The sequence below is a fragment of the Macaca thibetana genome, chromosome 18 (genome assembly GCF_024542745.1).
Source record: "Macaca thibetana thibetana isolate TM-01 chromosome 18, ASM2454274v1, whole genome shotgun sequence".
Classification (NCBI taxonomy): Eukaryota; Metazoa; Chordata; class Mammalia; order Primates; family Cercopithecidae; genus Macaca; species Macaca thibetana.
The window spans coordinates 13,461,675-13,476,241 of record NC_065595.1 but is presented as its reverse complement, the minus strand read 5'-3'; the positions used below and the strand labels follow the sequence as shown (position 1 = coordinate 13,476,241).

The following is a 14,567-nucleotide window of genomic DNA, read 5'->3' as shown; positions in this document are numbered from 1 at the left end:
CTTAGCAATGTTTGATTTTTACAGGACCTAATTATTTTTGTTTTATTTTATTTAGCTATTTCCTACTTTCTTTTTCCTCTTTCAGTTATTATTGACACCACGATTTATAAAATACAGTTTAAGCAATTTTAAATCCTCTTAGATAGTTTCTATTTTTTTAAAAGAGAATTAAGCCTGTATGTTTTCCTAATCAGTAAGTTATATTCTGCAGAAATCCTCAAGAAATAGTCAAGTAACATAAATAGATCATAATAATAATTAAATATAAAACAGAAAGCAATATAAAAACATTTAACACAATAGTAAATATTTATATTTTTATGAAGACTTGTTATTTGTAAGCGAATCAATTTGTACATTCACCTGTAGTTAGGAATTATAGTCCACATAAAATTGAAAACATTACTATGAAACCAATAAAGCGTCTTTCAGTGGAAATGATCAATTGTCTTATAGTGCTCCTTTCCTAGTTAAATATAGGTTAACCAATACTTGTTGGTTTAGACAATGAATGTTTAATTCCTACATAATTTTTATAAGAACATATGTAAGTATTTCAGCATTTGTCTGTAATATCAGCACTGTGTCATGTTTAAGTCATAATGAATACCACCACAATGCTCTTTTCAGGTACTGGAGGATTTCTAGGCTTACGTCATTACTTCCGTCATGTCCTGATTACTGTTTACTGTCAGAATCACTCTGCCTCTGGTTGATGAGAAATGTAGCTCCCATTCCCGGTCATCCCATTTCCTAAAATCAATCCACTATGAATTGCTGTTGTGCTCTGAAATATTATGACTACTATTCTACATAAGAACCACTGTTTATAAAGGCCATATCTGTATCCTCTTGAAACTTTTAAAATTGTATTTCCATGGAAAATATATTTCAATTTTTTATATATATAAGGAGAAAAGTTTACAAAAACATAATAAAGTACATCTAAAAATCCACTTTCATTTGCAATAAAAACTTTTTAAAAATTAAGAATGAAAGGAAACGTTCTGAATCTGATAATGAATGCTTTTAAGACTTGACAGTAATTATATTTAATTGTGACGTGTTAAAACTTTTCCTCTGCAATATTAAAAGGAAAAAAATGTTTTTCTGTCACTATTATTTTTTTTCAGCATTGTATTGAACTTCCTAGACAATGCAATGAGGCAATACCATGCAGTTCTAACACATTTATAGACAGGTAGATAAATAAATATTGGAAAAGAATAAATAAAATTAAATAATTAAAATCAATAATATTTTCGGTAGAAAATCAAATAAAATATGCATATAATTACAGAAAAATATTAAATTCATAAATTTAACAAGTCAACAGGAACACAAAGGATATATAAAAGTGAATTTTTAAAATATATGTGTATATATATACACACTCTGGTATCTATATTCATGAAACTTATTTTAGTTAAATATATAATATATATGAAAAGGAAATAAAATATTCAGGAATATTAAAACAAAAATCATAACCTCTGTAAAACAACTAAAGATAAATTAATGGCACAAGTAAACAGATGAAAATACTGGATTTAGGAATTAGATGACTACTTAAAAATAAAAAAGATACACAGCTTAAAAGCTGTCTCAATCAAAATCCTAGTAGATTGTATAAATGGTTAACTCGGAAAGACAATTAAAAAATAAATAAAATTTGTATGGAAAAACAAGGACCAAGCATGGCCAAGGCATTTTATGTTTGTTTGTTTGTTTGCTTTGTTTTGTTTTTGTCTTTTTTTTTTGAGATGAAGTCTCACTCTGTTGCCCTGGCTGGAGTGCAATGGCGTGGTCTGAACACTGCAACTTCTGCAATGCAATTTTATTGAAGAAGAATACCTATAGGAGTTGCATTAATAAGGAGCAAACGCCTAGGACAAAACTACAGTAGTTCAGACAATAATATTTGCCCTGGAGCAATGAATAGCTAGTAGAGTCAACTAGAGAATCAGAGATAAGATTATACAAATATAGGGAACCCTTTCATGAGAAGGTGGCAGAGATGGACACCAGGGAAACTTTTCAGTAAATTCTGTAGGGTCAGTTTGATATCTCCATTTATCTGTCCATCTAACACCAATTTTGGGATATAAAATTTGGCACCTGCTTTAAACCATTCACAAATATCAGTTTAAAACAGATGGTAGATCCAAATGTGAAAGGCAAATAATAAGAAACATAAGAATATAAATATTAGAATAATAAAACTTTCAGAAAAAAAGAAAAATAGAGGGAGAAAAGCAAAAATTTCAGAATCAGGGCAAATATATGTATATAATATTTATGGAAAACATATATTTAGGCCTGGCAAATTTTATATTTTTCTCAATGCCCAAATCTCTTTTTCAATTTGTTAAACATATTTTTTGTTCCTCTACCCAGGATGGATTGATTGTTCTTACTCTACTGAAGTAGGGTAGCATATTTAGGGTGCATTATCTGATAAGAACGTGAAGCATGGTACAGGTCATTTATTTCTAACCTCTTTGCCTCTCTTCATTCATTTGATGAACATTTTATTCTGAGAGCATTAATACCTGCAGAGTGGATCTCACTACATTAGTGAATCAAAAATTAAATTCTTTCTTTTTAGAAAAGATTTTAACATTAAATATAGAACCAGAAGAATATTCTTCATCAGTATTTACATCATTTAATGAGTTTCTTAGTTTAACTATTTTATCATATAGTGCCTTATGTTATCCCTGTTCTCCTTTCAGATTTAACTAAGTCTTAAGAGTTTATTTTTTGCTCATTTGTCGGACACATTGTTTCTCACACTCCATGGAAGAAGCTACAAGTACAAAGCAAATGTTTGCAAAATTCACTCTAGCTTATTTTAATGACTTAATAATAGTCATTTTGAAAAACAGGAAATCTGGGACAAATGATTCTAGGACATGATGACAGAAAAATAGGAGTAAAGCAGAACTGTCTTGGGTAAAACTGGAGATCTGATCCCTCACTCTACCTTAAAACAACAGTGACAATATAAAATGACCACTAAGATAGCACACAAAATGGAAATAATGTAGCACGAATTGTGTACATTGAATTGCCACAGCCTTAAGTCCTATTATTTCCCCCTAATACACCATCTGGTAAGCAGAATTGGATAACTACCAAATGATGGGAACTCTGAAAAGTTTAAATTAATGAGATCCTTGTAATCAAATTAGCAACAAATGCAAACAGAGAGTGAGAAAATGCTTTTTTGGGGGACTGAAGGGTCCAAAGTTCAGCATGCAACCCTGAGTGTGGTCACTGTGGCTGGATCAGAGGTGGCGGTGGTATTTGGAAATGCAAATAATCAAAACGACTTGTAGTTTGTATCCATTCTAAGTGAACAAAAGTGTACTTAGAAAAAAAAATTCTCTTAGAATCGTATTTTAATTAGAGTAGCGTATCAGTTCACTTATTCTGATAATAAACATACAAATATAATTATTACTGTAATCATCTTGGGTTCCATTGTTGTGTGGATAGTTGACATTGTTTGTATTACTGTGGAGAGACTTTTCATGATTGCAATTTTAAAACATTAATTATGTATTTCTAGCTAGTTTCCGAATCTTGGCAACTTTTCATTGCAAAAGGTCTTTATAAAAATAAGTTCAGCATAATATTTGGCTTTGCTTATTTTATCAGTCACAGTATTTGCAGAAACTTATTGTAATATAGGTCAGTGGTCATTCACGTTTTTGGCACCAGCGACCAGTATCGTGGAAGACAATTTTTCCATGGTCAGAGTGGGGAGTGAGCATGGGGATGGTCTGGGGATGGTTGAAGTGCATTACAGTTATTGTGCACTTTATTTCTACTATTACTACATTGTAATACATAATAAAATAACTACACAACTCACCGTAATGAGGAATTAGTGGGGGTCCCTGAGCTTGGTTTCCTGCAGCTAGATAGTCCCATCTGGCAGCGATGGGAGACAGTGACAGATCATTAAGCATTAGATTTTCATAAGGAACATACAACCTAGCTTCCTCACCTGTGCAGTTCACAATAGGATTTGCACTCCTATAAGAATCTAATCCTGCCACTGATCTGACAGGAGGAGGAGCTCGGGTGGTAATGCAAGCCACGGGGAGCGGCTGTAAATACAAATAGGGCTTAGCTCTTTTCCTTGCTGCTCACCTCCTGCTGTGCAGCCTGGCTCCTAAGAGGCCACGGACAAGTACCAGTCTGTGGCCTTGTTGTTGGGGACCACTGACGTAGGTGACACAGGATGTAAACTTGTACCACATGCTTGAAAGGAAAGTGTTAGTTTGGTTGTCTCTAGAAATTGCATTTACTGGTATATTTTTCATTTTTATGACAGAAAATTTTAGTGTGATAATAGCATCTTAACAGAAGATAATATTTGTGTGTGTGTGTGAAATGAAGCATTCTGGTAATGTTTTAAGGTGCTAACCTGTATAAAACTACACAGAAAATTTAAAGATTGAGAGCATTAATGGAAGCATCAATAATAATTTATCCAAACAGCAGATATATTCTGCCATCAGTGAGTAAAACCTGAGGTAAAGGCAGTGTGACTCCGTCTCTGCTGAGTTATGTAAGTTTTATTATTAACCAGGAGTTATCCTGAGGAATTAACTATTCTCATGCAGATGTTTAACATGGCTTACAAATCTTTATTGAATGATGTCCTCCCCTGTATCACATAGAATGTTTTATCCACTGGGGATTACGGGAGGCATACAAACAAAAACTCATAAAAAGTGAAAAATTTTCACATGCAGACTAATTTAGATATTATGTAGGCAATAGAGAAATTAGCAACCTGTGGCAAGGGCATTTTATAATTAAAGCTTACATTTATTATGGAATGCTAAAGTACAGTTGCCACAGTACAGTATAGTGTTTGAATGCTAAGATTTCAGCTGTAGATTTCAAAATGACATTTACTTTAGTATGTTATATTTTATTGGCTTTGAATTCAATAGTAAGAAGACTCACCATTCTTTTCTTACAATGTAGATAAAAATGTAATGGAAAAGCTATTTTTACATCCAGTTTTAGTACAAGTATACTTTGATTAATCTGAAACAAATTTATTGAGATATTGGGTTGTAAAATTGTCAACTGTAAAGCAATGCAAATCAAATAATATTATAGCGATCCACACTCTGCATCAGTAATTTCTGCAACAATAAAACAGGTACAAGATGAATAGGTGATCAAATGATCAAATACATGACATAATAATTTTATAGGTGTATCTGCTCACTGCTTCACATTGGGAAGTAATTTTATTAGTACAAGGATAATTATTTTTCTACCAGTACTGATTGACCCATTCTTGCTGCATTTATACTTGAGTTGCAATTACTCTACAACCTAAAGTCTCGAGATGAAACTCAAGAAACAGATAATATTTTCCCACTTGTCATCTTAACTGGGCAAAGCATTCTTCAAATTTTTTATTTTTCTGTTCATAGTCACGTAAAAACTAGGTCATTTTTATTATTTTCGTGCTGTATTTTTGACACCTCTACTTTTTATAATCTGAGTTCATGGAATTTAAGTAAAACAAATTAGACTGTGTTTAAGAAATCAAACAATAATATATTCAGAAGAATAAGAAGAGAAATTCATCCCAGCCTCAATCATGTTCAACACATGTGCCCAAAGGCAAGAGATTTATGGAATCTAATTTTCAAATGTGATAAATTTTTAAAATTAGTGATTTTTATTTTCCTGAGAATTAACTGAAATTAAATTTGTATAGATTTTAAATACAAAGATTAAGGTGAATTTAATATTTCTATAAAACTTCTCCTTTATGACATATTGTGTCATATTGATGATAAAGAATATTAAATTTTCTGTATGCTCTTCCAAAAAATGCAACTTAAAATAATAATTTTAAGTATAATAATTACAGAGATCATTATAACCTACTATATTTGAATTTAAAATCTGAAATGCCATAATAAGCTTCCTTAAATAGTAAGGTAAACAGACTCTTACTCATTAGTTATCCTCATTCATTTTCAAAAGCATCTGGTTTTGAAAATAAAAGTAAATGGTCATTGCAAGTGTGAAGAATGTTGGACACTTGCTAATATTAAAATGATGCCCTAAGTGACCACAGCTATGAAAAATTTGGTGGAGGATATTTATTTGGAAAAGCTCCAAAGAGAGTGGATAGTGAATATTTTTACTAGACAATATATCTTCCTTGCTTTTTTAGGCAGAAATATGTGAAACTAAATTTTAAAGAAGTGAGGTTTTAAATATTCCTTTTACATTTGCACATACACAAACATATAAACAAAGTGTATTAACACTAATAATCATTCATAATGTATACAATATCAATATTTATTTATTATGGCTATTTTCCACGTAATGTAACTGGCTAAAGCATGTTTCACTTTTAGCAGGATTTTGTACAGGACTTGCAGAAGGTAAGTTACCCGACTGTGCTTTGTCTTAACTGTTTATTAAGTAGAATATTACATGTATTTTAAATGCCCCTTCTTTTCTTTGACATTATAAGGTTTTAGGTAAAACTAGCAACAATTATTGAAATGAAGATTGTATACATGATAGACTGGCTATTCAGATACAATTTCAGAATGCTTTCCCTCAATTACACATCTCCTGATATCTTCTATTTACAGCCTAAACTATTCTAATCTCTTATTTAGCATTTTTGTCCACCCAGGTATCCATTCATTTATTTATTCAATCCTTCCAAACCTCAGTCATTCTATTATGTGTGGTCTAATAAATCTTATATTTTTGTATGGCAGAAAAATAATAACTTTGCAAATCCAAAATGACAAGTGGGAAAACATAATGTCTTATCTCAATTCTACTTGAAAGTTCTAGTTTGAAAGTAATTGCATTTCAAATATAAATGCCGTCAGTAAAAGTCCATCATTATTTGTAAATAAATGTGTGTTTAATAAGCAACAAGTTGTTAATAATTTTCTTGATTTTATCTCATGACATAATGAAATATGGATTCCTTTCAGTAATTCAAACCAAATTCTGAGTTCAAGTGCAGATTCAGATATAGTAATAGGCAGTTCACTTGAATACCACAGAAATATATGTAAGAAAAAGAAATAGTAAAATGTTTGCAATAGTTGTTTTGAAGAATAAAGTAGCTGGCTAGGAAATTTGGAATTAAGGTCAATATTCAAAAACTTAAGCTGTGGATATAGGAAGATAACGAAGAATTAAAGTTATATTTAGGTAATATAATCCACAGTATACATTAATTTAATATTGAGATTGAGAAAAAAGATAAATCACATATAATTTTATTAATTGATTTATTTACTTCACAGTCAACAAAAATGCATGAATGCTTCAGAAGGAAACCATTGCTAGAAGGTTGGCAAAGCAATAGAAATATTCCCCTATTTCCATATTATATAACATTTCTAATAGCAGCTGACCATCACTCAGTTGGCCTCTCCCTCTCATGCAAAGGTATACAAAGTGCTTTTAGTTCTTGCATGATTTCATACACAGCCTGGACCCTAACTGGCATTCACACAGTATGTACTGATTACACAAACTGAAAATAAAATTTGTACGTATATCTCAAATTGCAATGCACAAAGAGATTTGTAGTTGCCAGATATTGCATAGACCAAACCATCTTTTGCAATCCCTCTGAACACCTACAGTGGGGCTGCACTGATACCATGATACCAATAATTCTCTTGCGGGCTCACTACCCAACTCTGTACAAGGGCTGTTTTGTAGCTCCTCTTATCTAACTAAAATTTTACCCATGCGCTCTCAATTACTGCCTTCGTGTTATGCTTCACTGATAAAATAGAAATGTTTATTAACTGATTTGTTATGAACAAATACGTTAATCTATAATCTGTCCCTTCTATAAGTACAATGGATTCCATGACCCTTTCTTTTTTTTTTTTTTTTTCAAGAACAATTTTATAGAGGTTATATCCCTTTTATTTTGCTTCAAAAAATATTATTCTCTGGGATCATTCCCCATAGTATATAACTGTGCTGTTCATTTTCCTTTCTTAAAAAAACAATTGAATAGTTGTAAACAAGCAAAAAATCCTCTTGACCTTCATCTTTTTCTACCTAGCGTCTCACATTTCATTTTCTCCCTGTGGCATAACACCTTTTAGACTTGGCTTAAATCATTACTTCCTCTTATTCTTCCTTTTATGCCATACAACAGTCTTCAGCATACTGTAATGGCACAAATTAAACCACCGTACTTATCAAAAAACCAGGAGTCTTCAACTCACCAAATCAAAAGTCAACACTGCCTTAATCTTAGCCTCACAGCAGCATTCCACATGGTTAAGGGATCTCTTCTTTTGGAACATTTTTTTTCTCATATCTTTCCCTTCTTCCTACAAAACTCGCCAATCCCACTCATCTAATTTGCTTGCCAACTGCTTTTTGCTTAACAGTCAAGTCAGCCTGGATGCTTTTCTCTTCTCCAGCTACACTCTCTGCCAAAGGGATCTCATTCATTGTCATGCCTGACATGCGTGCTGTATGTCGATGATTCCCATGTTGATATATGCAGTCCTGAGCACTCTGCTATGGATTCTCTTTTCCTAGAATGTGGCATGGATGGCCTCTTTGTATAATTCACCTCAAATATCACCTCCTAAAATGTCCCATTTCCTCCAGACAATTAATAATCATCATACCTCACCCATACATAACACTTTTATACTATACATGATCATATATTACCTCCTTTAATTAAAATAACTATTTCTTATTTGTATATAACTGAAATATGTTTCATATTAGCAGGTAACTCCTTTATCTCCTTTACAATTTTATCTATAGTTTCAAAGGAAGATTCCTAGCATGTTAGGTCCGTAATAAATGCTAGGAGAAGAGGAGGAGGAGGAGGAGGAGGAGGAGGAGGAGGAGGAGGAAGAAGAAGAAGAAGAAGAAGAAGAAGAAGAAGAAGACGACGACGACGACGACGACGACGACGAAGGGGGAGAGTGAGGGGGAGGGGAAGGGGAAGGGGAAGAGGAAGAAGCAGAAGCAGCAGCAGCAGCTGTGGAGGAAGAAAAGGAAGAAGCAGAGGGAGGAAGGAGGAAGAGCGGGAATAAGGAGACAGAGGGGAGGGCAGTAAGGGAAAGGAGTAGAAGGGGGAGAAGGAGGAGGAGGAGCGGGAGGAGGAATATGAACTGATTCTTTGCCTTGCTACCAAAACAGAGGAATTTAAACTGCTATTTACATCCAATAATAATTTGTCTTGATATATATATTACACAGGCAGATTTGTTTCTGCTGTATTTAAAGACCTATGTTCCAAACAATGTAGAAATACATCTTTAAATTCCTACCTGGAATGTTAAAAATGAAGAATCAGGAAATTTTATGATGAAATATGTATTTTTGAAATCATTGACTAATGAATCAAGTAATGAGGTAAAGTAGTTACAAACATGTTACCACAATTTAAAATGGCCATTATCAAATCACATTTATTTGTCACTGTTAAGTACATTTTTAAATTAAACATGCCATTATATTGTGCTACAAAAATTTTTTGAGTGAATGACTGAGAGAAGTTTTGCATAATCACAATTTCCCCTTTACTAGAAAGACAGTTCTAATTTCCAAGACAGTCAACTCTCATATCTTATGGAAACCATTTCTCCTAAATGCATTATATTTAAAATATTAACAGCAACAACACTGGGTTTTGAAAAGTATCTTCAAATAAATGCAGCCATGCACAGGGGTTCAACCACTTGCTTTTGTCTTAGTGGGTTTTTTTCATGGTTTTGATATACACAGTAGAGTCTAATAAATTCACTTTTCCTATTTTTATATGCATATCTTGCAGGATTAGCTTATTTGCTTTTATGAAATACAAAAATATATTTTGTTTTGAAAAAGAAATTCTTGTACTTAAGAACCTAGTAAATGAACAAGCTAAAAAATTTATGAATTGCTCAAATAAACATGTCTAAACTTCTTTTACTCCTGTGAAGATTGAGGTATTTTAATAACATTAATGTGTAGTATCATTTTTTCAAAATTTTGATGCACAGTCTAATTTTTCAAATATTTTACTTAAATATATTTGTAGAAGGAAGTTCTAGTATAGAACCTTAAATCATCTACTTCAAAACATATCCTTGAAATTTTAAACCTGCTTTCATTGTTAACATATCTTTGATGTAAATTAATATGCAATACCTTCTGGAGACATCTCTGGTACAATGGCCTCATAAGGTTCATCTAGGAATTTTGGTTCATTGTCATTGATATCCGAAACTTTGATGACAAACTCAGACTCAGGTTCCACAGCCCTTCCAGTAGTGATGTCTATTACCTGGGCTCTTAAGATGTAGAGGGATCGCTCCTCTCTATCAAGCTTCTGTATGGCATATATGTCACCTGTTCTTTCATCAATGATAAAAGTACTTCCAGCTCCAGCTCCCAAAAGCTTGTACTGGAAAGAATTGTTTCCATTGTCTAAATCAGATCTTAGCTGCAAATGGAAAGAGGGATCATTTAGTTTCCAAACATCTGAAATTGGAAATCAAAATATTTTCTTTTTATGTACGTTAATTATTCTCCAAGTTAATGATTTTATATTGTTTCCATATTACATTAAATGGGGTAAAATATTAAATGTCAAGATTAAAATCTATCACCAGGGAGAGGGGAGAGTGAATATTTAGTATAAAGAACTATACAAATTTCATTATTCTTAACAGAAACAATACTAATTGGACAGTAAAGCTTCTTTTGTAAGTTATGCACAACATAGTTGGTCCAATTTTGATTTATAATTAAATAATCAGTCACTAAAACCATACTCTCAAATATTTATACTAGACTGGGTCCTAGAGACAGATAGAAAGATAATTTGGTGACATCTAAACACTGATGTTCTGTCTCTTGGCTGGAAATGCATGGAAACAAGAAAATATTAGGATGAAAATTAGGGTTCATAAAGATAAAAATAATCTTGACTGTTCTTTAGTTACTTATTTGTCATAAAATCTATAAATTGCTTTTTATTAGTGTTCTCAATTAATTCTCATATCAATATTATGAAATACATATTATTGATATGATCAATTTTTCTATAGAGAAGAAAAGTGAGATTTTGTTTTACAAACTTTTTTCAGAGTCACATGATCATAGTGTAGATTTAGGATTTACACCATGAGGCTATCAAATCTTCTATGAGGCTGTCACATTTCAGATTCTCCACTGACAACAACTCAGTTACATGTTCTTTAGCCCTTGGGTTTTAGCCAGAAAGTATAAAACTTTCTTCTCAATCTATTCTACCTAATTATCAAATACACACTTTCAGCCTGTACACTCATTTCCGTATTTTCAAAAGCAAAGTAAATTTGTTCATCATTCATACTGTTGAGGTATTATTTAGAATTTTTAATTTATCTATAACAAAAAAACAGTCTAATTCTGATATAGTTAAAATGATGGTATAGCTTTTCATATCTAAATTATTTGTACCTAGGAAAAGTATGTCATGGTTCCCTGATTGTGAATCCACATTTTCTTGATTCACCATTTATGAAAATGCTCTTATTCAAAGTAAGAGTTCCTCTGCAAATTTACAAAGATAACCATGAAATCAGTTGCAAACAAATTCATGGTTTTTCTGATGGCTCAAGTTATAATTTCTTCTTCTGGATAAATTAATACACTTTCTATGTGGTTGTGGAGAAAAGCTAAAGGTATTAGTAACTAATTTTGAATTTCAACAATGTGCCGAATATCAATGCCATGTAACAAAACAAATTGAAAAAAATAACATCCAGATTGTCTTTCTGCTAATACCTCTTTTAATTTGGTAGTTCTTAATTATTCATAAAAGAAATTCTTTATTCAATGATGTAATAAATTGAGGAAAATAATTATGCAATCAAATCAATATATCAAGTGAGCAATGTATGGCTCATATTTTTTAAATGATATCATTTCAATATGGTTTGATAATTTATTTGATATTATAATGAAGATAAATTAAGTTTATTAATAAATAAATATATTGCAAGTATATGTGCCATGTAATTTTCAAAGACAAGTGAGATTGACATTTTTAAGACCCAGATTTAAGGGAAAACGAAAAAGCTTACTTGAACACTTGCCTTTTAGTGTCACAAAATGCATATGTTAAACACATTTCAATCAAATGGCTTCTAGTATTATACAATTTTCTATACTTCTATTCAAAAAGTATTTTCCTAATTAGGCTGCTACTATCGATTGCTAAACACACATCACTTCAAATTTTCACTTAATTGTACTTCCCAATCTTAATCGTTTTTCAAACAAATGGATCAAAGAGAGTTATCTTGAACACATCAGCTAAATTGTATATTTACTAACTCTTTTGACAAGCACCTAAACATTCATTATTGTTCTTTTTGGAATCAGTGATCTGCTTGTTTTAATGTTTGATGAATTCGTGTAGCAGAAAACCATTTTTCAGAGTAGTTTCATAAATATTTGTATAGAGTGGAAAAATAAGCAAAACCAATCACTGTGAGAAAGGAGGTAACCAGAGATTCATGTGGGGCGTAGAAACAAACAAACTAGAAAATGAGACAGCCCCAGAGGTAGCCTGTGTTCCAATTACACTGATGCACTGCCCTGCAATACCTTATTTACTAAAAGTCAACAGCTGATTTTAGCCTGTCACCCCATTCAGTGATGGGACAGCTTTTGGTGCTCTGTGCAGTCTACTGTAAAGGTATCCAGAGACTCAGTTACCGAGTCAGCACCTAACTGTGGACCTTGTTAGTGCCAAATGTGCATACTATTTACCTGCAGTTCGAGTCAAAAATAAAAGGGGGTGAGAAATATTACTTATAACGTGTGTGTGTGTGTGTTCACAATACACCCTCCTCCCTACACGTTTGGAAATACTTGCCTAAAATCCTAATCTAAGGTTTTGGTTGAATGTACTCATATACATTTGGCTGATAACATAGGTGAAGTTCTGTGGAATCCAGATACCATGCTAACACTGCAGCTCTCCTGAAAGGGCTAGAAAAAGAGAGTTAATAAATTTTGAGTGCTTCACCCTTTGGGCCCAATTAAATTTTAGTGCCAGTTAATTAGCAGTTAAACTTATTTCAGTTCATTTATCTAGAGAAAAAGCCTTGTGGAAAAGGACATGATACAGTAATCACCTTTGTTTAAAGGAAATCAAATAATAAAATACAAACCAAAAACATAAATAGAATTTGCTTTGTCTCATTAAGGAATTGTTCTTAAAATATATTCTTTTAAGAAAGTGAACATAATATTCCTTTTACTTTACTAATCAATTGAAGTATGTAGGCTCCTGAAGCTACTTAATTGTAAAAGAATATGGTATTAACCTGCTTCATTAAAAATGAATGAGGGGTAAATCAACAGCTACTTAGCGTAATAGAAAATCAGGCTAAATACTGTTGGTAAATGATATTTGTCTCACTGTGACTGCTTAGATCCATTACCAAAAATAACACCATCAAGTTTCCAGATGTTGAAAGTGAGGGCTGCATTTTCCTAAGGGATACTAACGTGAAATTTAAAAACCAGAGCTATCCCTCTTCAAGATTTTAGTGGATGTTTTAGGTGCTTGCAAATCTGAAACAATTACTGATGTGATGTTTGAAGCTTTTCAGTGGTTTCACTGTCAAAATGTGGAACTCATCAAATCTCCAAACTTCTCCAACATATTTATTTACATTGTTGTGCTATTTACTGTAACATTTTAAATAAATAAGTACCCGGCCAACGTGATGACTAGTCGTATTCATTTCCTCTGGTACAAAAAATTGGTTCCACACCCAGCCACGCTTCACTCTCAGATGAGATCCTACTGGCTGCTGGACTTTCTTTGTTTGAGAGTTTTCTGTTGCTCCAAGACAAGGCCATAGGAGAGGAATTCCCAACATAAAAGGCAGCAGTAAATAACAATTCATTGTGTTGACTCTTGATTCCAACTGTTACTCTTCAGAGAAACAGGATGTCACAAACAAAAATCTTGCTTTCTTTTATAATCTGTTTTTGCTCCTGTGTATCTTCTATATACCTAAAGCGTCAGAAACAAAACAACATTTGACATTTTAAAATAACATTTTCTCACATAATTACTAAAGACAGGTTACAACTTCTGCATATGACAAAAACGGAATAAAAATATACATTTAATTTATCTTCCAATTAAGCTGGCTAATTATATTTTATAGCTCAGTAATAATTTGATTAGAATAATTATAAATTTCCACTCAGGCACTGCTAGTTTTAAACTGCAGTCATAAATCTGCCTGAAGGTTGAAAGATTGCTCTGGGAGTCTCCTTGATTGACAGCTGACATTGAGATAGACTTCCTTTTAATTTGACTTGCTTACTTTCTCCATTCTTTCTCAGTAAAACTCAAACTATCTTATTAAAGCAACAGTCAATCCAGGAGGAAAAAAAGTCATATTTTTCCTCTTTATATTTGATAGACATAAGCTTCCTCAACCAATTTCCCAAATTATGATGTTTTATGTAGTAATTAAATAGACAAAATGGCA

At 32.2% G+C, this 14,567-nt stretch overlaps 1 protein-coding gene across 3 annotated transcripts in view; it reads right to left on the bottom strand.

Annotated features, from left to right (window-relative positions):
- The window catches only part of CDH19 (cadherin 19), a 103,124-nt gene that overhangs the window by 57,405 nt on the left and 31,152 nt on the right, over positions 1-14,567 (bottom strand). For all 3 annotated transcript variants that reach the window (XM_050767123.1, XM_050767122.1, XM_050767124.1), the window contains 2 exons: positions 13,776-14,080; positions 10,210-10,504 (listed from right to left, as the gene is read on the bottom strand). In XM_050767123.1, coding sequence (XP_050623080.1) covers positions 10,210-10,504; positions 13,776-13,970 — 490 coding nt within the window. In that variant the 5' untranslated portion in view covers positions 13,971-14,080. The remainder of the gene's footprint in view (positions 1-10,209; positions 10,505-13,775; positions 14,081-14,567) is intronic.